Consider the following 25,975-nt stretch of genomic DNA (forward strand, 5'->3'; position numbering starts at 1 on the left):
GCCAGATGGTTCCATTCGCCGCCGCAATCGTCGTGCCCTTCGTCTCGTTCCATGCTCGCTATGTGATCCTCCACCGGTGCCACGCCCTCCTGTTGTCCCCAACCTGGACTATATGGAGATTCCGAATACTCTGCATCCTCCTCACTCTGCCGTGGCCCAGCCCGTTCCTCGGCCGGTGGCTCCTGACCCACCCTTGAGGTGGTCAACTAGAATTCGTCGCCCACCTCAGAGACTTGACTTATGAGTTTTACAATGTTGGACTCTTTGTTGTTCTGTTTCATCGTTCCAGTAGTTTGTATATAATGTTCATTTCGTTGTTGGTGTGACACCCTATTTCTCGGCACCAGGCACCTTCCCGTGTAAATAGATTAGCCTCATGTACATAGTCATGTAAATAACACGCACACACATAGTTAGGTACATTCACTACACAATATTTATTGTCACGCAGGCACATGTTCTTTATATAAAAGGGGGTATGTCATAATATACACCAGTATATTATGGTGCAGACACACACTGATGGACATGCAGTGGGACCAAGCAGCATACACAACACCGCAGCCAATCACCAGTGAGAGCACACGCACTATAAAGACAGGGGACAGGAGAGTTCCCGTTCATTCCAGTAGCAGCCAGCTCGGAGCACAGAGCTCACAGCCTGCAACACAGACATTCACCATGTGCTGAGTGCATCACCTGGTTAGGACTAGGCACGGGTCAACAGTTAAAGCTGGTATCGTATTTACCCACAGTTCAAGTATGTTAATAAAGTTAACCTTAGAATAAAATAGAGTTGCACCACTTCCAGTGTTGGTGACCTGTTTGTGATCCAGAACACCCAACACATCAGTCCCTGCTTCCACTACCTCCTCCGGCAGCAAGTTCCAGGCACCCACTACCCTCTGTGTAAAAAACCTGCCTTGTACATTTCCTCTAAACCTTGCCCCTCGCACCTTAAACCTATGCCCCCTAGTAATTGACCCGTCTACCCTGGGAAAAGGTCTCTGACTATCCTCTCTGTCTATGCCCCTCATAATTTTGTAGACCTCGATCTGGTCGCCCCTCAACATCTGTCGTTCCAGTGAGAACAAACCGAGTTTATTCAACCTCTCCTCACAGCTAACGTCCTCCATACCAGGCAACATTCTGGTAAATCTCTTCTGCACCCTCTCTAAAGCCTCCACATCCTTCTGGTAGTGTGGCGACCAGAATTGAACACTGTACTCCAAGTGTGGCCTAACTAAGGTTCTATACAGCTGCAACATGACTTGCCAATTCTTATACTCAATGCCCCGGCCAATGAAGGCAAGCATGCCGTATGCCTTCTTGACTACCTTCTCCACCTGTGTTGCCCCTTTCAGTGACCTGTGGCCCTGTACACCTAGATATCTAGGACCTGTATATCTGCTAGACGCTGTGCGGGATTCTCCATCCCAACGCACCAGTTTCCTGGTGCAGTGTGTCCCCACCGGCAGCAGGATTCTCCATCGCGGCAGCCGGCCAGTGGGGTTTCTCATTGTGGGCACCCCCACGCCGTCAGGAAACCCGTGGTACTTGACTGCGCTGCCGGCGAAACGGAGCATCCGGCTGACGGAGAATCCAGGCCCCTATCTTTTAAAGATTATTTCTGTTTGTGTTTCTCATGTGTAAATACGTAAACTCATGATGTGCATTATGACCGAATGTTAGTATCAATATAAATTCTCACCAACTGAACATTAGTATTTGGTATTGGGGGAGGGGGTGTGGATTCACACAATCATGTTTCCTACTCTCATTTCAATGCAGCACAGCTAATGAGTGAAACAGAGTAAAATGAGAAATAAAATTAATTACAGCATGCAGACTTTAAAACATTGTATTGCAGTATTCTGAATGTATGCATTTTGTGATTCTGCCTAGGAGTTACCCGCAGACACCCCGCCATGTGATCCTGATAAAGATTCAACTTCAGTCTCACCGTCTCCTAACCCTCCATCTGCAGGTAAAAATCAACGTGTTAACAAGGATTCCCCAAACCTGCCCCCCTTTGTTGTAAAGAAAAGATACAGGAAGGGATTTGTCTGTCTCTCTTTGTCAATTGCTTAGCACTAGCTTTTTATAATAATCTTTATTGTCACGAGTAGGATTACATTAACACTGCAATGAAGTTACTGTGAAAATCCTCTAGTCGCCACATTCCGGCACCTGTTCAGGAACACACAGGGAGAATTCCGAATGTCCAATTCACCGAACAAGCACGTCTTTCGGGACTTGTGGGAGGAAACCGGAGCACCCAGAGGAAACCCGCGCAGGCATGGGGAGAACGTGCAGACTCCACACAGACAGTCACCCAAGCCGGGAATCGAACCTGGGACCCTGGTGCTGTGGAGCAACGTGCTAACCACTGTGCCGCCCAGAGCGATGTTAAAATGGACTTCAAGCAAATTCAGTTTCCCGACTTCAGATCGCACACAGAAAGCAGCAGGACCGGCCTCACAGACACAATGGGATGATACATGAGGCGCCCCGTCTATCCGGAGCACCTTCTGCTTATTTTCTTAAATCAGGCAGGTAGAGGATTCTGTAAACTCCTCGATAGAAATAGACCCACCTGGTTTGTGCAGGATTGTTTTGCTTTTCTCTCTTTTCTGCCTCCTGGCCTTTACGACCATAATACATAGGAGCAGAATTAGGCCATTCGGCCCATTGAATCTGCTCCTCCATTCAATCTTGGTTGATATGTTTCTCATCCCCATTCTCCAACCTTATTCTCATAACCCCTGATCCCCTTCCTAATCAAGAACCCATTATCTCTGACTTAAGGAAACTCAATGACTTCTGTGGCAAAGAGTTCCACATATTCACCACCCTCTGGCTGAAAAAATTCCTCTTCATCTCAGTTTTAAAGGATTGTCCCTTCGGTCTGAGGCTGTGCCCTCTTGTTCTAGTTTTTCCTACTCGTGGAAACATTCTCTCCACGTCTACTCTATCCAGGCTTCGAAGTATCCTGTAAATTTCAATAAGATCCCCCTCATCCTTCTAAACTCCAATGAGTACAGACCCAGAATCCTCAATCGTTCCTCATACGACAAGCTCTTCATTCCTGGGATCATTTTTGTGAACCTCCTCTGGACCCTTTCCAAGGCCAACACATCCTTCCTTAGATATGGGGCCCAGAACTGCTCACAATACTCCAAATGGAGTCTGACCAGAGCCTTCCACAGCCTCAGAGGTACATCCCTGGTCTTGTATTCTAGCCCTCTTGACTTGAATGCTAACATTGCATTTACCTTCTTAGCTGCCGACTGAACCTGCACATTAACCTGAAGAGAATATTGAACTAGGACTCCTAAGTCCCTTTGTGCTTCTGATTTCCAAAGCCTTTTCCCATTTAGAAAATAGTCTATGCCTCCATTCTTCCTACCAAAGTGCATAACCTCACACTTTTCCACATTCATCATCATAGATTATCATAGAATGTACAGTGCAAAAGGAGGCCATTCGGCCCATCGAGTCTGCACCAGCTCTTGGAAAGAGCACCCTACCCAAGGTCAACACCTCCACCCTCTCCCCATAACCCAGTAACCCCACCCAACACTAAGGGCAATTTTGGCAATTCCATCTGCCACTTCTTTGCCCACTCTCCTAGCCTTTCCATGTCCTTCTGCAGCCCCTCTGCTTCCTCAATACTATCTGTCCCTCTGCATATCTTTATCTCATCTGCAAACTTAGCAACAGTGCCTTCAGTTCCTTCTGCCAGATTGTTAATGTACATTGTGAAAAGTTGTGGTCCCAACGCCGACCCCTGAGGCACACCACTAGTCACAGGCTGCCATTCTGAAAAAGACCCCGTTATCCCCCACTCTCTGCTTTTGCGAGTCAGCCAATCCTCTATCCATGCCAGGATCTTACTCTTAACACCATGGGCTCTTAACTTATTTAACAGCCTCCTACACGGCACCTTGTCAAAGGCCTTCTGGAAATCTAAATAGATCATATCCACTGGTTCTCCTTTGTCTAGCTTCCTCGTTACATTCTCAAAGAGTTCTACCAGATTTGTCAGACACAACCTCCGCATGCCGAAGCGGTGCTGACTCAGTCCTATTTTACCATGCACTTCTAAGTACTCCGCAATCTCATCTTTAATAATGGACTCTAAAATCTTACCAATGACCAACGTCAGGCTAATCGGCCGATAATTTCCTGTCTACTGCCTCCCTCCCTTCTTAAGCGGTGTTACATTAGCCACTTGCCAGTCCTCTGGGACCCTTCCTGCCTCCCTCCCTTCTTAAGCGGTGTTACATTAGCCACTTTCCAGTCCTCTGGGACCCTTCCTGCCTCGAGTGATTCCTGAAAGACCACCACCAATGCCCCCACAATCTCCTCAGCTATCTCTTTTAGAACCCTGGGGTGTAGTCCATCCGGTTCAGGTGATTTATCCACCTTCAGACCTTTCAGTTTCCCCAGAACCTTCTCCTTAGTGATGGCCACTCCACTCACCTCTTCCCCCTGATTCTCCTGGAGTTCTGGCATCCCACTGGTGTCTTCCACCATGAAGACTGATGCAAAGTAACTATTCTGTTCCTCTGTCATTTCTTTGTTTCCTATTACTACTTCCCCAGCCTTATTTTCCAGTGGTCCAATGTCTATTCTTGCCTCTCTCTTACCTTTTAACTCTTGCTATCTTCTTTTATATTACTAGCCAGCTTACATTCATATTTCATCTTCTCCCCACTTATTGCTTATTACATTGCTACAAGTGGGAAATTGCCACGTACAAGTTCCTTAACACATTTTCCTAAAGCACAACAGTTACCACCCTTCATTAGCTATAAAATACTTTGCAGCATGCTGAGGGCATGAAAGGCACTATGTAACACAAGACTTTACGTCCGCCTTTAACAAGTGGATTTGATTTTCTTCTTTCCTTTATTATGATACACAGAGATACAAATTGATCCCACACCAGGCCCAGACAACCAATCAAAAACCATCGAGAATCCACCGCTAACCAACGAACCTGAACCGACTGACAATCCTGACCAAACGGAAAATGATGCAAAACAAAATGAGGAGGAAGTAGAGGCAGAAGTGAAGATGGTTCCTGAGGTGATTGAAGAAAATTGCTGTTGTTGTTGTGTTATACTTTAAATAATCTGATTGGAGCGTTGTTTGAGAATGCATCTCTGCCTTTCCCAGGCCCAAATGCTGTTTTCAGCCTTTTGACCTCTTGAACTGCATTATAAAAACCCCAGTATTATCTCCGTGAGGAGAGATGTGCATTTCTTCTTGATTTGATTTGATTTATTGTCACATATACCGAAGTACAGTGAAAAGTATTTTTCTGCGGCCGAGGAAACGTGCACAGTACTTACAGAGTAGAAAAAAAGAATAATCAACAGAGTACATTGACAAATGGTACATCGACAAAACAGTGATTGGTTACAGTGCGGAACAAGGGGCCAAACAAAGCAAATACATGAGCAAGAGCAGCATAGGGCGTCGTGAATAGTGTTCTTACAGGGAATAGATCAGTCCGAGGAGGAGTCGTTGAAGAGTCTTGTAGCTGTGGGGAACAAGCTGTTCCTATGTCTGGAGTGCAGATCTTCAGACTTCTGTACCTTCTGCCTGATGGAAGGGTCTGGAAGATGGCAATGCCTGGGTGGGAGGGGTCTCTGATAATGCTGTCTGCCTGAGGCAGCTAGAGGTGTTTACAGAATCAATGTGGGGGTGGCCAGCTTGTGTGATGCGTTGGGCTGAGTTCACCATACTCTGCAGTTTCTTGCGATCTTGGACCGAGCAGTTGCCATACCAGGCTGCGATGCAGCCGGATAGGATGCTCTCTATGGCACATCTGTACAAGTTTGTGAGACTCGAGGCAGACGTGCCGAATTTCTTTAGCTTCCGTAGGAGGTAGAGACGTTGTTGGGCTTTCTTGACTGTTGCATCAACGTGAGTGGACCAGGACAGACTGTGGTGATGGTGACCCCCAGGAACTTAAAGCTATCGACCATCTCCACCTCGGAGCCATTGATGCAGACGGGAGTGTGTGTCGTGCCGCACTTCCTGAAGTCGATGATCAGTTCCTTGGTCTTTCCAACATTTCGAGAGAGGTTGTTTTCGGTACACCATGCAACCAAGTGATTTATCTCCCTCCTGTAGTCTGAATCATCGTTTTTTGAGATATGACCCACCACAGTCATATCATCCGCAAACCTATAGAATGAGTTGGAGTTAAATCTTGCCATACAATCATGTGTGTATAGGCAGTACAGTAGAGGACTGAGCACACATCCTTGCGAGGCCCCGGTGTTGAGGATTATTGTGGAGGAGGTGCTGTTACCTATCCTGACAGATTGTGGTCTGTTGGTGAGGAAGTCGAGGATCCAGCTGCACAGGGAACGGTCAAGTCCAAGATTGCGGAGTTTGGTTATTAGTCTTGTCGGGATAATGGTGTTGAAGGCAGAGCTGTAGTCTCTGAACATCAGTCTCACTTAGGTGTCCTTGTTGTCGAGGTGTTCGAGTGTTGATTGTAGAACCAGGGAGATAGCATCTGCTGTGGACCGGTTGCGGTGATAGGCAAACTGCAGTGGATCGAGACCGTCTGGGAGGTTGGCAGTGATTCATCTCATGACTAGCCGCTAGAAGCATTTCATGATAACTGACGTCAGTGCCACCGATTGGTAGTCATTGAGGGACGCTACCTTGTTCCTCTTTGCTACTGGTATTATGGTGGTCTTCTTGAAGGAGGTGGGACCTCAGAGCGGAGGAGTGAGGTGGTGAAGATATCTGCGAATACACTCGCCAGCTGGTCTGCGCAGGCTCTGAGTGCTTGCTCAGAGACTCTGTCGGGGCCCGTGTGATTACGTTGATATTTTGTGTTGGTAAATAAACTGTGCTTCTTTACTTTGACTAAATATACTAAATCAACGAACAGTGGGATCAATACAAAATGCAGCTCCTTGAAAGGATACTACAACAAAGTAAACAGAACCTAAACAAGACTTTAAACATCAAAACAAACTGTGATTATAGAGGTTGATAACGCACCTCAGTCCCAGCAGAGCTTGCCAAGCGCTGTAAATACACTGGGCGGGGTTCTCCGTCAGCCGATGCTGAAATCAATAAACGCAATTGGGCGGAGAATCCGTTTTGACACCGATCCCGTGGCGGACACCCTGTTCACGCCAATTTGCAATTCTCCGGTGCCTGGGCAGCGGCAGTGATGCTCCCTACTCCGCACGGAGAGTGAACGCCATTTGCACATCACCCGCGGGCCTCCGCGATTCTCCACCTCCATTGGTTCGAATTCCGGATGGCGAGGTTCACTTGTGCATTAAAAATTGGGGAACAAGCACTGTGGTTGCTGAGGGAGAGAGAGGAGGTACAGAAAGTGTCCAACATCGCCATGGTGTGCTGTTAGTTGTGCCCAGGATTGGGGAGGCTTCTGTTCGGGCAGTGGGGGGGGGGAGTAGCGGCGGGCGGCCAGGAGGTGATCCATGGGATAAGAGTGGACGGGCAAGGAACATCATTGCCACAGCCTGCCAGGCAGCCATGCAGCTGTGCACGCCGCTGCTTGCACCCTGTGAACCTCGCGCCACAGGTCGTATGGGCATTTCCCCAGGTCATCCCTTCTAGGTTACCTCTGGTTCCAGATGACCCATCAATGGGATGGGCGCACTCCTGCACAACCAGTGCCATCTTGTTGGCTGGGATGTGTGTGTGGGGAGTGGAGTGTTAATATGCTCTGCAGCTTGCCGGCACTCTCGAGTGCCAATCCCGGCCCCGTCGCATCCGACACCGTTTTCCATTGGAATCGATTGTGTTCCATGTGGTGCCGGTGCGAGCCCCTCAATGGCTGTTGAGTCAGTCCAGGTGGCGGTGCCAGTTTTGCAGTCATGGAACTTCACTAATCCTGCCCCAGCGTCAACACTTAGTCTCAGGTACAGAGAATCTGGACGACTGTGTATGTATGTGCGTGTGTGTCCCGGGTTAATTAAACAGAGGGAACTTTATTGGAGGGGCAGAATCTTACCATATTTTGTCCAAGTGTCTGTTCCGGTGAGAAAACCAGTCTGAACACCGCTGGTGTCGGCGGCAGAAATCACACAGGATTTTGAGTCGCTTTAAGATTTTTCTCCCTCACGTGAATGACGGCGTGCCACTGATTCACTCACCCCGGGGCCATTTCATCTCAACAAGCAGTGGGGCGCTCAGTTTTTGGGGGCTTGTACTGTAACTGGAACAGTTTTAACTGTGGAACGTTAATCTTATGTGCTGAAGTTTTTTTTAAACATTTTTATTCTCCTTTTTCACATTTTCTCCCAAATTTGCACCCACCAACAATAAACAATAATCAGTAACGAATGCAGCGTCAATCTCCATATCAATAACAACGATCCCATCCTCCCATCAAAGCCCAAACATTAGCCCGCATGTTAACATAAACAAATGACAAAAAAGAATCAGGAATCACCCATAGTCACCATTAACACATACAGCCCCCCTCCCCCCAACCCTCCCAACCCCTCCCCAACTAATGCTCGATGTTATCTAATTCTTGAAAGTGCATAATGAATAATGCCCATGAATTGTAGAACCTTCCATTCTTCCCCTCAGTTCAAACTTAACCTTCTCAAGAGTCATGAATTCCAGCAGGTCCCCCCCCCCCCCCCCCCCCCCCCCCCCGCCACGCCAGGGCACAGGGTGGAGAGGCTGCCCTCCAACCCATCAGGATTCGCCTTCAGGCGATCAACGAGGTGAAGGCTACAACATCTGCCTCCACATCCGTTTCCAACACCGACTGGTCCGACACCCCGAATATGGCCTCCCGAGGGCCCGGGTCTAGTTTCACGTGCACCACTTTAGAGATTACCCTAAAAACCTCCTTCCAGTAATCCTCCAGCTTTGGACAGGACCAAAACATATGAACGTGATTTACGCCCGCCCCCCCCCCCCCCCCCCCCCCCCCCCCCCCGCAACATTCACACACATCTTCTACCCCTTCAAAGAGCCGGCTCATCCTCGCCCTTGTGAGGTGTGCTCTATATACCACCTTCAGCTGTATCAGCCCCAACCTCGCGCAAGAGGCGGAGGCGGTCACTCTCCGGAGCACCTCACACCAGAACCCCTCCTCCATATCCACTCTCAACTTTTCCTCCCACTTTGCATTGATCCCTTCCAGTGGTTCCTTCTCCTCTTCCAAAATAGCCCCTTAAACCGCCGACACTGCCCCCTTGGACTTTAACCTGGTGTTGGAAGACCTCTTACTGTGCCCACCCCAGTCCAATGCCAGCATCTCCACATCATAGCAAAACAAACTCCATCCTTGCTGAACAAAAAGAAATTGACCTCGGAATTAGATCATGCTGAGTTCAAAGTGCAGGTGGATAGTTAGAGCAATATTACCCATTGTTTTCTTTGATGGGTCTCTCGTGGTAGAGATATTGGTTTGACAAAGATGTAAGACCACCTTGTGCAATCCAATGACTGACTGTTAAAAAATCATTCGCATCAACTGAACAATTGGTATCTGGTGTTAGCGGAAGGGGAGTGGGCTCACAAAATCATGTTTCCTGCTCTCCTATTGAATAAAGAACAGGTAATGGCAAAATTAATGAAACAGGGTAAATGAGAAATGAAATTATGTATAGCATGCAAACTTTAAAAAAATAACGTATGCCATTTTCTGATTGTTCGTGTATTGTGATTCTGCCTAGGAGTTACCCGCAGACACCCCGCCATGTGATCCTCATAAAGACTCAACTTCAGTCTCACCGTCTCCTAACCCTCCATCTGCAGGTAAAAATCAACGTGTTAACAAGGATTCCCCAAACCTGCCCCCCTTTGTTGTAAAGAAAAGATACAGGAAGGGATTTGTCTGTCTCTCTTTGTCAATTGCTTAGCACTAGCTTTTTATAATAATCTTTATTATCACAAGTAGGATTACATTAACACTGCAATGAAGTTACTGTGAAAATCCCCTGGTCGCCACATTCCGGCACCTGTTCGGGAACACAGGGAGAATTCAGAATGTCTAATTCACCTAACAGCACGTCTTTTGGGACTTGTGGAAGGAAACCGGAGCACCCGGAGAAAACCCACGCAGACACGGGGAGAATGTGCAGACTCCATAGAGACAGTGGCCCAAGCCAGGAATCGAACCAGGGACACTGGCACTGTGAAGCAACAGTGCTAACCACTGTGCCGTCCAGAGCCATGTTTACATGGACATCAAGCAAATTCAGTTTCCCGACTTCAGATCCCACACAGAAAGCATCAGGACCGGCCTCACAGACACAATGGGATGACACATGAGGCGCCCCGTCTATCCGGAGCACAACAGTTACCACCCTTCATTAGCTATAAAATACTTTGCAGCATGCTGAGGGCATGAAAGGCACTATGTAACACAAGACTTTACGTCCGCCTTTAACAAGTGGATTTGATTTTCTTCTTTCCTTTATTATGATACACAGAGATACAAATCGATCCCACACCAGACCCAGACAACCAATCAAAAACCATCGAGAATCCACCGCTAACCAACGAACCTGAACCAACTGACAATCCTGACCAAACGGAAAATGATGCAAAACAAAATGAGGAGGAAGTAGAGGCAGAAGTGAAGATGGTTCCTGAGGTGATTGAAGAAAATTGCTGTTGTTGTTGTGTGATACTTTAAATAATCTGATTGGAGCGTTGTTTGAGAATGCATCTCTGCCTTTCCCAGGCCCAAATGCTGTTTTCAGCCTTTTGACCTCTTGAACTGCATTATAAAAACCCCAGTATTATCTCCGTGAGGAGAGATGTGCATTTCTTCTTGATTTGATTTGATTTATTGTCACATGTACCGAAGTACAGTGAAAAGTATTTTTCTGCGGTCGAGGGAACCTACACAATACTTACATAGTAGACAAAAAGAATAATCAACAGAGAACATTGACAAAAGGTACATCAACAAACAGTGATTGGTTACAGTGCGGAACAAGGGGCCAAACAAAGCAAATACATGAGCAAGAGCAGCATAGGGCGTCGTGAATAATGTTCTTACAGGGAACAGATCAGTCCGAGGAGGAGTCGTTGAAGAGTCTTGTAGCTGTGGGGAACAAGCTGTTCCTATGTCTGGAGTGCAGATCTTCAGACTTCTGTACCTTCTGCCTGATGGAAGGGTCTGGAAGATGGCAATGCCTGGGTGGGAGGGGTCTCTGATAATGCTGTCTGCCTTCCTGACGCAGCGAGACGTGGAGACAGAATCGATGTGGGGGTGGCCAGCTTGTGTGATGCGTTGGGCTGAGTTCACCACACTCTGCAGTTTCTTGCGATCTTGGACCGAGCAGTTGCCATACCAGGCTATAATGCAGCCGGATAGGATGCTCTCTATGGCACATCTGTAGAAGATTGTGAGACTCGATGCAGACGTGCCGAATTTCTTTAGCTTCCGTAGGAGGTAGAGACATTGTTGGGCTTTCTTGACTGTTGCATCAACGTGAGTGGACCAGGACAGACTGTGGTGATGGTGACCCCAGGAACTTAAAGCTATCGCCCATCTCCACCTCGGAGCCATTGATGCAGATGGGAGTGTGTGTCGTGCTGCACTTCCTGAAGTCGATGATCAGTTCCTTGGTCTTTCCAACATTTCGAGAGAGGTTGTTTTCGGTACACCATGCAACCAAGTGATTTATCTCCCTCCTGTAGTCTGATTCATCGTTGTTTGAGATATGGCCCACCACAGGCATATCATCCGCAAACCTATAGAATGAGTTGGAGTTAAATCTTGCCATACAATCATGTGTGTATAGGCAGTACAGTAGAGGACTGAGCACACACCCTTGCGAGGCCCCGGTGTTGAGAACTATTGTGGAGGAGGTGCTGTTGCCAATCCTGACAGATTGCGGTCTGTTGGTGAGGAAGTCGAGGATCCAGCTGCACAGGGAGGGGTCAAGTCCAAGATTGCGGAGTTTGGTTATTAGTCTTGTCGGGATAATGGTGTTGAAGGCGGAGCTGTAGTCTATGAACAGCAGTCTCACTTAGGTGTCCTTGTTGTCGAGGTGTTCGAGTGTTGATTGTAGAACCAGGGAGATAGCATCTGCTGTGGACCGGTTGCGGTGATAGGCAAACTGCAGTGGATCGAGACCGTCTGGGAGGTTGGCAGTGATTCATCTCATGACTAGCCGCTAGAAACATTTCATGATAACAGACGTCGGGGCCACCGATTGGTAGTCATTGAGGGACGCTACCTTGTTCCTCTTTGCTACTGGTATTATGGTGGTCTTCTTGAAGGAGGTGGGACCTCAGAGCGGAGGAGTGAGGTGGTGAAGATATCTGCGAATACACTCGCCAGCTGGTCTGCGCAGGCTCTGAGTGCTTGCTCAGAGACTCTGTCGGGGCCCGTGTGATTACGTTGATATTTTGTGTTGGTAAATAAACTGTGCTTCTTTACTTTGACTAAATATACTAAATCAACGAACAGTGGGATCAATACAAAATGCAGCTCCTTGAAAGGATACTACAACAAAGTAAACAGAACCTAAACAAGACTTTAAACATCAAAACAAACTGTGATTATAGAGGTTGATAACGCACCCCAGTCCCAGCAGAGCTTGCCAAGCGCTGTAAATACACTGGGCGGGGTTCTCCGTCGGCCGATGCTGAAATCAATAAACGCAATTGGGCGGAGAATCGGTTTTGACACCGATCCCGTGGCGGACACCCTGTTCACGCCAATTTGCAATTCTCCGGTGCCTGGGCAGCGGCAGTGATGCTCCCTCCTCCGCACAGACAGTGAACGCCATTTGCACATCACCCGCGGGCCTCCGCGATTCTCCACCTCCACTGGTTCGAATTGTGGAGGCCGGCTCCACCAGGAAGCCCTGTGTCTCCTTTCTGGCAAAGTCTCGAACCTGCATGTATCTGAACATTTCCCCCTGCTCCAGCCCATACTTCGCTTCCAGCTCCTTCAATCCTGCAAACCGACCCCTAAGAAACAAATCTTTTAGTGTCTTAATCCTCCCATTTCTGAAAATGTTGTGTGCTGAACTCTTGATTTCTTTTTAATAAATCCTTTAGTTGTTGAAATTCCAAAATTGTTACTGGAGTTTTATGCTTTTGAGGTCAGTGACTCTTCTTCCTAATTGCACAATACAAAGGAAACGTTTATGATCAGCAAGACAGATTTCAGCCCGTGTTCCGGCTTCTCATCAGCTGTGATCCGTGACACCCAATAGGAAGAGGAGCTTTCAAACCGCACTCAATGGTTTTGACCAAATCTTTCAGCCAATCTCCATCTAAACTGTAGAACAGGGACAAGAGACAGAATGTCTGCTTCGAATCCTGTTGCATCCTCACACCACGAAATCCAGCAAATTTGGGGTGACGAGGTGGCACAGTGGTTAGCACTGCTTCCTCACGGCGCCGAGGACCTGGGTTTGATCCTGACCCCGGGTTACTGCCCGTGTGGAGTTTGCACATTCCACCCGTGTCTGTGTGGGTTTCACCCCCACAACCCAAGATGTGCAGGGTAGGTGGACTGCCCACGCTAAATTGCACCTTAATTGGAAATTTAAAACAAATAATAATTCAAAAAAGAAATCTGGCAAATTCAGTTTCTTACAATCAAGTTAGGGTCTGTTAATATTTCAAAAGAAACCTGAATACCTTGTTCTGACCCACAGAACTATGCCATAAGATTACCCTTTTTTAACTAAATAAACCTTATTGTAAACAAGAATTAAATAAGTGAAGTAGTATGAACATAATAACATGGTTTATAACCGCGCTTGTTATGCAATCATGTTTACTTCAAACTTTCCCCAAGAATTCCCTCATAAGACACATCAATCTAAAAGTTTTTTACTTCTATAGGGTGCACCCATAAGTATACCTCAGACCTCTGGAGAACTGTCCTTCACTCTCAGAAGTAAAACTTAACTTACCCTCTCTTGACTGTGGAGGCCTCAGTCCTTTATTCTGGTTACTTTTCCAATAAATCCAAGCAACTCTGCAAGTTGTTTTGCAATCAGACACTATTAGGGCGACTGTATATCCTTCCAAATCCAAACAAAACCATCTTACATCTTTTCTTCCTCAAAAAATTCAAACTGAGATTAAGCTTTACCCGCCTTTTATGTGGCCAATGATGAAATTAGTTTTTTAATCTGCTTACAGTGCAGATCTGTCTAACTGTCCTTTACTTTGTCTAAGGTGCCTCAGTGAGCTGCAAGCCACACAAGGTATACTCTGCAACTCAAATCCTCTCCTGGAAAACACACATATAAACACATAGATAAATTTAAGCCGGACAGTGTTCCTAAACTCCATCCATCTCCATCTTGATGTGGCCCATATGGTATTGCCCTCAACCTGACCTTTAAGTTAATTATCCCTCATTTACAATTTCATCTTTTAAGATACAAGTGAAATTTACTGAATGTTTTCAAACTAATTGAGCTCCACCTCCCAGAACAAATGCATCTCTCTGGACTGAAATTCTTTTCAAGCATTGCAGACACCTGACTCCACCTCTTCAGCTCAGTCAGCCCACTTGCTGTTTCATGACCTTACCTTTCTGGCTGTTGACCTCTCAGGTCATCAAAGCCTCAACATTTAAAGTGTAATGGACTCCAAGCTTGTTTTAATTACATTGATCCCATTTTCTTCAGTTAAGACTCAAAAATCAAAAGCTATACCCGAACACACGTGAATCACGAACTAGAAAAATAAAAAGTCTCACAACACCAGGTTAAAGTCCAACAGGTTTGTTTGGAAACACTAGCTTTTGGAGCGTAGCTCTGTCATCAGGTGAGTCACTCGCCTGATGAAGGAGTCACTCCCCTGATGAAGGAGCTACACTCTGAAAGTTAGTGATTCCAAACAAACCTGTTAGACTTTAACCTGGTGTTGGAAGATCTCTTACTGTGCCCACCCCAGTCCAACGGCAGCATCTCCACATCATAGCAAAATAAACTCCATCCTTGCTGAACAAAAAGAAATTGACCGAGGGATTAGATCATGCTGAGTTCAAAGTGCAGGTGGATAGTTAGAGCAATATTACCCATTGTTTTCTTTGATGGGTCTCTCGTGGTAGAGATATTGGTTTGACAAAGATGTAAGACCACCTTGTGCAATCCAATGACTGACTGTTAAAAAATCATTCGCATCAACTGAACAATTGGTATCTGGTGTTAGCGGAAGGGGAGTGGGCTCACACAATCATGTTTCCTGCTCTCCTATTGAATAAAGAACAGGTAATGGCAAAATTAATGAAACAGGGTAAATGAGAAATGAAATTATGTATAGCATGCAAACTTTAAAAAAATAACGTATGCCATTTTCTGATTGTTCGTGTATTGTGATTCTGCCTAGGAGTTACCCGCAGACACCCCGCCATGTGATCCTCATAAAGACTCAACTTCAGTCTCACCGTCTCCTAACCCTCCAACTGCAGGTAAAAATCAACGTGTTAACAAGGATTCCCCAAACCTGCCCCCCTTTGTTGTAAAGAAAAGATACAGGAAGGGATTTGTCTGTCTCTCTTTGTCAATTGCTTAGCACTAGCTTTTTATAATAATCTTTATTGTCACGAGTAGGCTTACATTAACACTGCAATGAAGTTACTGTGAAAATCCCCTGGTCGCCACATTCCGGCACCTGTTCGGGAACACACAGGGAGAATTCAGAATGTCCAATTCACCTAACAGCACGTCTTTTGGGACTTGTGGAAGGAAACCGGAGCACCCGGAGAAAACCCACGCAGACACGGGGAGAACGTGCAGACTCCATAGAGACAGTGGCCCAAGCTAGGAATCGAACCAGGAACACTGGCACTGTGAAGCAACAGTGCTAACCACTGTGCCGTCCAGAGCCATGTTTACATGGACATCAAGCAAATTCAGTTTCCCGACTTCAGATCCCACACAGAAAGCATCAGGACCGGCCTCACAGACACAATGGGATTATACATGAGGCGCCCCGTCTATCCGGAGCACCTTCTGCTTATTTTCTTAAATCAGGCAGGTAGAGGATTCTGTAAACTCCTCGATAGAAATAGACCCACCTGGTTTGTGCAGGATTGTTTTGCTTTTCTCTCTTTTCTGCCTCCTGGCCTTTACGACCATAATACATAGGAGCAGAATTAGGCCATTCGGCCCATTGAATCTGCTCCTCCATTCAATAATGACTGTTGTTTCTCATCCCCCCTGAGCCCCTTATTAATCAAGAATCTATCTATCTCAGTCTTGAAGACAGTCTGTGACTTCTGTGGCAAAGAGTTCCACAGATTCACCCCCCTCGGACTGAAGAAATTCCTCCTCATCGCTGTTTTAAAGGATTGTCCCTTCGGTCTGAGGCTGTGCCCTCTGGTTCTAGTTTTTCCTACAAGTGGAAACATCCTCTCCACATCCACTCTATCCAGGCCTCGCAGTATCCTGTAAGTTTCAATAAAATCCCCCCTCATCCTTCTAAACTCCAGTGAGTACAGGTCTTTGAGTCCTCAACCGCTGCTCATATGATAAGTTCTTCATTCCAGGGATCATTTCTAAGGCTAGCACATCCTTCCTCAGACATGGGTCCCAAAACTGCTCACAATACTCCAAATGGGGTCTGACCAGAGTCTTCTACAGCCTCAGAGGTACATCCCTTCGCTAATATTCTAGCCCTCTCGACATGAATGCTAACATCGCATTTGCCTTCCTAGCTGCCGACTGAACCTGCACGTTAACCTTAAGAGAATCGTGAGCAAGGACTCCCAAGTCCCTCTGTGCTTCTGATTTCCGAAGCGTTTCCCCATTTAGAAAATAATCTGTGCCTCCATTCCTCCTTCCAAAGTGCATCACCTCACACTTTTCCACATTCAACTCCATCTGCCACTTCTTTGCCTACACTCCAAGCCTCTCCAAGTCCTTCTGCAGCCCCCCTGCATCCTCAATACTACTTGTTCATTCGTATCATCTGTAAATGTAGCAACAGTGCCTTCAGTTCCTTCTTCCAGATCATTAATGTATATTGTGAAATTTTGTGGTCCCAGCACAGACCCCTGAGGCACACCATTAATCACCAGCTGCCATCCTGAAAAAGACCCCTTTATCCCCACTCTCTGCCTTCTGCCAGTCAGCCAATCCTCTATCCATGCCAGGATCTTACCCTTAACACCATGGGCTCTTAACTTATTTAACAGCCTCCTATAAGGCACCTTGTCAAAGGCTTTCTGGAAATCTAAATAATCACGTCCACTGGTTTTCCTTTGTCTCATGTCCTCGTTACCTTCTCAAAGAATTCTACCAGATTTATCAGACATGACGTCGCCTTGACAAAGCCGTGCTGACTCAGTCCTATTTTATCATGCAATTCCAAGTACTCCGCGATCTCATCTTTAATAATGGACTCTAATGGAAGAACATTGGCGCAGTGGTTAGCACTGCTGTCTCACATCGCCGAGGTCCCAGGTTCGATCCCGCTCTGGGTCACTGTCAGTGTGGAGTTTGCACATTCTCCCCGTGTTTGCGTGGGTTTTGCCCCCACAACCCCAATGATCTGCAGGGTAGGTGGATTGGCCACGCTCAATTGCCCCTTAATTGGAAATAATTAATTGGGCACTCTAAATTTATTTTTTAAAATAAAAATAAACAAATTACTAATGACCGGCCAGGCTAACTGGCCTAGAATTTCCTGTCCACTGCCTCCCTCCCTTCTTAAGCGGTGTTACATTAGCCATTTTCCAGTCCTCTGCAACACTCCCTGTCTCCAGTGATTTCTGAAAGACCACCACCAATGCCCCCACAATCTCCTCAGCTATCTCTTTTAGAACCCTGGGGTGTAGTCCATCCGGTTCAGGTGATTTATCCACCTTCAGACCTTTCAGTTTCCCCAGAACCTTCGCCTTAGTGATGGCCACTCCACTCACCTCTTCCCCCTGATTCATCTGGAGCTCTGGCATCCCACTGGTGTCTTCCACCGTGAAGACTGATGCAAAGTACCTATTCTGTTCCTCTGTCATTTCTTTGTTTCCTATTGCTACTTCCCCAGCCTTATTTTCCAGTGGTCCAATGTCTATTCTTGCCTCTCTCTTACCTTTTAATTCTTCTTTTATATTACTAGCCAGCTTACATTCATATTTCATCTTCTCCCCACTTATTGCTTATTACATTGCTACAAGTGGGAAATTGCCACGTGCAAGTTCCTTAACACATTTTCCTAAAGCACAACAGTTACCACCCTTCATTAGCTATAAAATACTTTGCAGCATGCTGAGGGCATGAAAGGCACTATGTAACACAAGACTTTACGTCCGCCTTTAACAAGTGGATTTGATTTTCTTCTTTCCTTTATTATGATACACAGAGATACAAATCGATCCCACACCAGGCCCAGACAACCAATCAAAAACCATCGAGAATCCACCGCTAACCAACGAACCTGAACCGACTGACAATCCCGACCAAACGGAAAATGATGCAAAACAAAATGAGGAGGAAGTAGAGGCAGAAGTGAAGATGGTTTATGAGGTGATTGAAGAAAATTGCTGTTGTTGTGTGATACTTTAAATAATCTGATTGGAGCGTTGTTTGAGAATGCATCTCTGCCTTTCCCAGGCCCAAATGCTGTTTCCAGCCTTTTGACCTCTCAAATTGCACTATAAGCACCCCAGTATTATCTCCATGAGGAGAGATGTTGTAATAAAATAAAATAAAAATAATGTATTGCCGTTTTCTGATTGTTTGTGTTTTGTGTTTGTGCCTAGGATTTATCCACAGACACCTCGCTATGTAACCCTGACCAAACAAATAATGGTCAAAATTCCAATGAGGTGCCAAAACAGGCGAAGGTGGATCACAAGATGGCTGAAGCAGAAGATATCTTGAGTTGTGGATGCGGTTGTGTGGCTATTTTGTTTCTTTGTTTCAGTTTATTCATTTACAGGATGTGGAGCACCACTCGCTAGGCCAGCATTTATTGCCCATCTCTAGTTGCCCTTGAGAAGGTGGTGGGTGAGCTGCCCTCGTGATGCGCTGCAGTCTCTGTGTTTGGGAGCACCCTGAGAGATTTTAGGGGAGGGAGTTCCAAGGTTTTGTCCCAGCAACAGTGAAATAACTTTCGCATCACACAAGTACCAGGCAATGACCATTTCCAACTAGAGCGGATCTAACCACATTCAATGGCATTGCCATCGTTAAATTCCCTTCTTCTTGGGGGCGGCACGGTGGCGCAGTGGTTAGTACTGCTGCCTCATGGTGCCGAGGACCCGGGTTCAATCCTGGCCCTGGGTCACTGTCTATGTGGAGTTTGCACATTCTTCCCGTGTCTGTGTGGGTCTTACCCCCACAACCCAAAGTGTGCAGGTGGATTGGCCGCACTAAATTGCCCTTAATCGGAATTCTTTTATCTTCGCAGCATCCTGGGGGTTATCATTGACCAAAAACCGAACAGAACCAGCCGTTTAAATACTGTGACTACAAGAGTAGGTCAGAAGCTTGGAGCCCTTCCGAATCCCCCACATCTCATGGGCAATGGGCAGAACAGGGTGAGGGGTCATCACATGTGACACCCGAAAGGTGGCGGGGCCCATCAAGGTCCGTGCCCTCCATTGGACACTCGCCAAGGGCATCACAGGGTAGCAGGTGACAGAGGCAGCAGGCCGCCTCACCTTCTGATGTGCTGTCTGGGATAATACCTCAATAAAGCAATAGGCCACTTTTACAATGCCCTGGGCAAGTCCACGGTCAATTCCGGCCCCACGGCCTGGAGTCACAACACAAGTGAATTAATCAATGATTCTTATAACAATTCCCAAAACCTTTGGCCAAGGGCTGCCCAATAACTACAGTCACTAGGTTCGTAAGTTTAAACACGATTACTGCTTATTTGTGCCAAGAACTATCATGAAATATGCAGTAAGTACAACTGGATAACCACAAGCTAATACCTACTACTCACTTTAACTCTCCCACCCTCGACCCACACATACACGACAGACAAACACAGAGGGGTGGAACACAATAAGGATAAAGGTCAAACGATAAGAATCTTTGCTTCAGATGATGGTTCGTTAGCACACTTTCTTCACAGCAAGCTTGCTGATTAAAGTCTCTGGTTGACAGCCGATAATGATCTTCTTTGTAGAGTCATTCATTCAGGGTCCCCGCAGTTTAGAAAATACAGTACTCACAGGCAGCAGCGTCTTTGGGCCTCCAGCTCAAGGTTCGCATTCAGACCTCTATCTTTCTGTAAAGACACTGGGCGGAATTCTCTGTTGGCTGACGTCGAAATCGTGAAAAACGATTGGGTGGAGAATAGGTTCCGACACCAAAATCATGATGGGCGATTTGACGCCGAATCGCGACATCAATGCATTCCGGAACGCATGTACAGTAAATACCGGTTGCATACCAACCCGGTATTCACCAGGGCCTCCATGATTCTCCGCCACCGATGGGCCGAGTTCCCAATGGCGCAGTTGACTTGTGCTTTTAAAAATCGTGAAACCGTAGCTGGGTGGGCTAGCTCACGGAGGCGAAGAGGGGGGCGAGCAGGTGATAACTTTGCTGAAGGGGCTTGGGATTGTTATTTTGTCAAGGGGGGAAGGGAGAGGAAGGGCATTGATCTGCTGACAGGGCAGGGACTGGTGTTTGGCGACAGAATAGGGGTTGATGACGGTGGCCGCCCAGGGGTGGGTCTGCGGAGGCGTGAGACGCAAGCTGGAGGTTCGCTTCAGAAGGGTTATGATTGATCGGCAGGGGAGGGGGGGAGGGTGCCCCCCGACCAGGCTGATCACATGGAACGTGAGAGGGCTGAATGGGCCGGTCAAGAGGGCTCACGTTTTCGCGCATTTGAAGAGTTTAAGGGTGGACGTGGCAATGCTCCAGGAGACACACCTGAGGGTGGTGGACCAGACTAGGCTGAGGAAGGGGTGGGTGGGCCAAGAATTTCATTCGGGGCTAGGCTCTAAAACTAGGGGGGTAGCGATTTTGATCAATAAGCGGGTGTCATTTGAAGTGGGAAGCATCGTGGCAGACTCGGGGGGGTAGGTTTGTTATGGTGAGTGGGAAGCTGGAGGGGATGCTGGTGGTATTAGTGAACATCTATGCATCAAACTGGGACGACGCGGAGTTTATGGGGCGGGTGTTGGGGAAGATTCTGGACCTGGACTCACATAGGCTGATCACGGGAGGGGACTTTAATACGGTTATAGATCCGAGGTTGGATCAGTCGAGTTCGAGGACAGGGAGGGTGCCAGCTGTGGCGAAGGAGTTAAAGAGGTTTATGGAGCAGATGGGAGGGGTAGATCCGTGGAGGCTTGGGCGACCGAGATCGAAGGAGTTCTCTTTTTTCTCCCATGTTCACAAAGTGTACTCCCGGATCGACTTCTTCATTTTGAGCAGGGCTTTCTTGGCTGGGGTAGTAGACGCCGAGTACTCGGCAATTGTTGTGTCGGATCATGCCCCACACTGGGTGGATTTACGGGTGAGCAAGGAAGGGGGCCAGCGTTCGCACTGGAGATTAGATGTAGGACTGTTAGCGGATGAGGAGGTGTGCGGGTGGGTGAGGGAGGCCATCTAGAACTATGTGGAGATAAATGACACGGGAGGTGGGAGGTTTCGGCAGCAACGACATGGGAGGCACTGAAGACAGTCGTTAGGGGGGAGTTGATTTTGGTACGGGCTCACAGAGAGAAGGTGGAATGGATGGAAATGGGCAGGCTGGTTAGGGAGATTCTCCAAATGGACAGGAGATACTCGGAAGCCTTGGAGGCGGGCCATTGAAGGAACGGCAGAAGCTGCAGATGGAGTTTGGCCTGCTATCTACAGGGGAGGCGGTGGGGCAGTTGAGGAAGCCGCGAGGGGCGGTGTATGAGTATAGGGAGAAGGCCAGCAGGATGTTAGCACACCAGCTAAGGATACGTGAGGCAGATATGGAGATAGGAAGCCTGAAGGATAGAGGGGGGAACACGATCTTGGGCCCAGTGGGGGTGAACAGGGTGTTCAAGGAATTTTATAGTCGACTGTATGAGTTGGAGCCTCCAGCTGTGGCGGAGGGGATGAGGTGATTTATGGAGGCTTTGCAGTTTCCGATGATGGAGGAAAGGTTGGTGGAGGGGAAGGGAGCCCCGATCGGGCTCGTTGACGTAGTGGAGGCCATGCAGTCGGGCAAGGCCCCGGGGCCGGTCGGATACCCAGTGGAATTTTATAAGTTGTTTTCTGGGGTGCTGGGGCCATTGCTGGTGAGGGCATTTAACGAGGCTAGGGAGCGGAGTTGTCTCCCCCCAACAATGTGTCATGTGGATGTCCCTTTAAGAAAGTGTGCTTTATGTGTGGCTGCAGTGATGTCATTGTGTGGGTGGAGCTGGGCTCTGCTTTGCTTTTTACTTTCGTTTTGAGCTGGGAGATGCAGTGTGTTCAGTTTCGCTTTCAGTCGGGAAGCTGTATTCGAAGCAAGCAGATCAGTGTATTGATCTCTCTCTCTGCAAGCTAAAGAATGTCTTCAGCTCACTTGATGATATCAAAGTAATACCTGTTTCTGTAGACATTTAAACCTGCTGTCTTTGTTAAAAGGGTTTAACTTATGGATGTTACTAGGAAAGGTATTAACGGTTACCTATAGAGTATTGCATCTGTGGGGTTACGTATGTTGGTAGTTGATAAGATGTTTCCTGGGTGTTTATAAATTGTTAACTGGATTCATAGAGTAAACATTGTTTTGTTTTAAACATACTTTAGCTCTCTGTTGAATCACACCTGTAAAGTAGGCCCTTGTGCTCCCCATAATCAAAATCTATTTAAAGTTGTGGGTCAGGTGAACTCCATGAGCACTTTGGTGCTCTCTAAACCCTGGTCCATAACAAATTGGGGGCTCGTGGGGTAAAAGTCTATCTTTCATGATTGGATTGGCTTAGTGAACTTAAAGACAGTGAGGGGTGAGCATATTTGTGTTTGCTTTTCAGGTGTGGTATTCTAGTTTAAGTAGGGAGTGTGTTGTGGACAATGGCTCTTTCAGAGGCTCGGAGGTTTTGGGGGGTGGAGAAGGTTCACACGCAGTACCTTACGAACAGAGACTAAAAACAGGCTTTTAGATTTAGTAACATTGCAGTTAGCGTTACCTGACAGCATATGAAAAGAAGAAGTACTTACGGTGGTAGCTGAGCATTTAAAATTGCCTGAGATACAGTCTGACTCATTAAAAATGGCAAAAATTCAGTTACAGATTAAACAACTGGAACATGAAAAAGAATTAAAGCAGCTTGAATACAAAATGAGGGAAAAAGAAAGATTAGTCTTAGCAGAACAACAAGAAAGAGAAAGGGAGGTACAGATCAGGGGAAAGAAAAAGAGAGAGAAAGAGATAGAGAGGAAAAAGGAAAAGAGAGAGAAAGAGATAGAGAGGCAAGGGAAAAAGAGAGAGAGTTTGAACTTCGGAAAATGGCCATGAAACATGAAGGTCAGTTCAAATTGGCGGATATAAAGGAAAACGTAGTCTGAGGAGAGTGATGAGGACAATGAGCCTCAGTGTCATAGTCAAAGGCTTGGTGGGGATCTATTTAAATATGTCCACGCATTGCCAAGGTTTGGTGAGAAGGAGGTAGAAGCCTTTTTCATTTCATTTAAGAAGGTAGCTAAACAAATGAAATGGCCACAGGACATGTGGGTATTATTGATTCAAACAAAGTTGGTAGGTAGAGCTAGTGTTTGCATCATTATCGGAGGAGATATCTGGGACGTATGAGGAGGTGAAAGAATCCATCTTAGGTGCATATGAACTGGTGCCTGAAGCCTACAGACAAAGGTTTGGAAATTTAAGGAAAGGACCTGGTCAAACATACATGGAGTTTGAAAGGATCAAACAGAGTAATTTTGATAGGTGGATAAGGGCTTTGAAAATAGACCAAACGTATGAAGCTGTCAGAGAAGTATAGTTTCACAAGTGATAAGCACTGTGGCTTCACAGCACCAGGGGTCCCAGGTTTGATCCCCTGCTGGGTCACTGTCTGTGCGGAGTCTGCATGGTCTCCCTGTGTCTGCGTGGGTTTCCTCCGGGTGCTCCGGTTTCCTCCCACAGTCCCAGGTTAGGTGGATTGGCCATGATAAATTGCCTTTAGTGACCAAAAAAGGTTAGGAGGGGTTATCGGGTTACAGGGATAGGGTGGAAGTGAGGGCTTAAGTGGGTTGGTGCAGACTCGATGGGCTGAATGGCCTCCTTCTGCATTGTATGTTTTATGTTCTATGTTTAGAGAAATTATACTTTTGGAGGAATTTAAAAATTCAATTCCTGATATAGTGAGAACTCATGTGGAAGACCAGAGGGTTAAAACTGCGAGATTAGCAGCAGAAATGGCAGATGATTATGAATTAGTTCATAAATCAAAGCTTGGTTTCCAACATTAGTTTCAGCCTGTGAGGGATAGAAACTGGGGGAAAGAGAAATACTCAAGTGATAGAGGTCAAGGTGATCTGATGGGAGAATAATAAGGAGCATGTACCTCAGATTAAAACAGAAATCCAGGAGGGTGGAAGAGAAATGAAAAATTTCAAATGTTTTCACTGTAATAAACTAGGCCATGTAAAGTCACAGTGTTGGTGGTTGAAGAAAAGCACTGGGAAGGCTGATGTGGTAAAACAGGATAAGACAGTGGGGTTTGTTAAAGTGGTAAAGGAAAGCCCAAGTGAAGTGAAGGAGGTGCAAAAGATTGTACAGCCTGATCAAGAGGTGATTGATAAGAAGGTGCCAGATCTCTTTAAAGAATTTACTTGTGTGGGTAAAGTTTACTCATGTGTATCAGGAGGATCAGGTAAAGAAGTCACAATTTTAAGAGATACGGGAGCTAGTGAATCTTTGGTGGTAAGAGATGAGGAATTATGTAGTCTGGGAAGAATGTTGCCAGAAAAGGTGGTAATATGTGGAATTCAGGGTGAGAGGAATAGTGTTCCATTATATAAGGTAAGGTTGGAAAGTCGAGTGAAGAGTGGTGAAGTGGCAATAGGAGCAATAGAGAAACTATCTTGTCCAGGAATACAGTTTATCTTGGGTAATCATATAGCTGGATCGCAGGTAGGAGTGATGCCTACTGTGGCTGATAAGCCAGTGGAAAATCAGACAACTGAAGTGTTGAAGGACGAATATCCTGGGATCTTTCCGGATTGTTTAGTAACAAGGTCGCAAAGTCACAGGTTAAGACAAGTGGAGGAATCAGAGAGTGAAGATAAAGGTGTAGTGCAATTATCAGAAACGATTTTTGATCAGATGGTTGGAAAAGAACAAGAACAGGTGGAGGATGAGGCGGATATTTTTTGTTCAGGAAAATTGGCGAAATTACAACAGAAAGATATGGAAATAAAATGGATGTATCAGAAAGCATATACGGAACAGGAATCTGAGTGTATACCGGTGTGTTGTTGCCGTAAAAGTAATGTCTTGATGAGAAAATTGAGACTTTTACATATGTAGGTGGATGAAAAGTGGGCAGAAGTTCATCAAGTAGTATTGTCAGTAGGGTATAGAAAGGAGGTGTTGCGAGTTGCACATGAGGTACAAGTGGGAGATCATTTGGGAGTAAGGAAAACTCAAGCTAAAATCCAAAAACATTTTTATTGGCCTGGACTACATAAAGATGTCGTTAAATTTTGTCAATCATGTTACACATGCCAAGTGATAGGGAAACCTCAAGCAGTGATAAAACCAGCGCCCTTAATACACATTTCAGCATTTGAGGAACCTTTTACAAGGGTCTTAATTGATTGCGTAGGACCGCTTCCTAAAACGAAAAGTGTGAATCAATATCTTTTGACTATAATGGATGTGTCGACTAGGTTCCCAGAGGCCATTCAAGTACGCAATATTACAGCTTGAAAGAATGTGGAGGAGTTACTTAAATTCTTTACTTGATATGGACTACCCACAGAAATACAATCAGATCAAGGATCAAATTTTGACTCAAGGTTATTCAAAGAAGTTATGGATAGCTTAAGAATAAAACAATTTAAATCAACTGCGTACCATCCAGAAT

At 46.4% G+C, this 25,975-nt stretch overlaps 1 protein-coding gene across 2 annotated transcripts in view; it reads left to right on the top strand.

The window, feature by feature from the left end:
* Nucleotides 1-20,085, top strand: part of LOC140424771 (NEDD8 ultimate buster 1-like) — a 169,652-nt gene extending 149,567 nt beyond the window's left edge. Inside the window, exons 15-21 of one of the 2 annotated variants that reach the window (XM_072508160.1) lie at nucleotides 1,906-1,987; nucleotides 4,931-5,094; nucleotides 9,705-9,786; nucleotides 10,464-10,627; nucleotides 15,349-15,430; nucleotides 18,322-18,485; nucleotides 18,722-20,085. In XM_072508160.1, the coding sequence (XP_072364261.1) occupies nucleotides 1,906-1,987; nucleotides 4,931-5,094; nucleotides 9,705-9,786; nucleotides 10,464-10,627; nucleotides 15,349-15,430; nucleotides 18,322-18,485; nucleotides 18,722-18,922 (939 nt within the window). In that variant the 3' untranslated portion in view covers nucleotides 18,923-20,085. The remainder of the gene's footprint in view (nucleotides 1-1,905; nucleotides 1,988-4,930; nucleotides 5,095-9,704; nucleotides 9,787-10,463; nucleotides 10,628-15,348; nucleotides 15,431-18,321; nucleotides 18,486-18,721) is intronic. The other variant, XM_072508161.1, reaches the window with a different exon arrangement.
* The last annotated feature ends 5,890 nt before the right edge of the window (nucleotides 20,086-25,975 follow it).

Source organism: Scyliorhinus torazame, chromosome 6 (assembly GCF_047496885.1).
Source record: "Scyliorhinus torazame isolate Kashiwa2021f chromosome 6, sScyTor2.1, whole genome shotgun sequence".
Taxonomy (NCBI): Eukaryota; Metazoa; Chordata; class Chondrichthyes; order Carcharhiniformes; family Scyliorhinidae; genus Scyliorhinus; species Scyliorhinus torazame.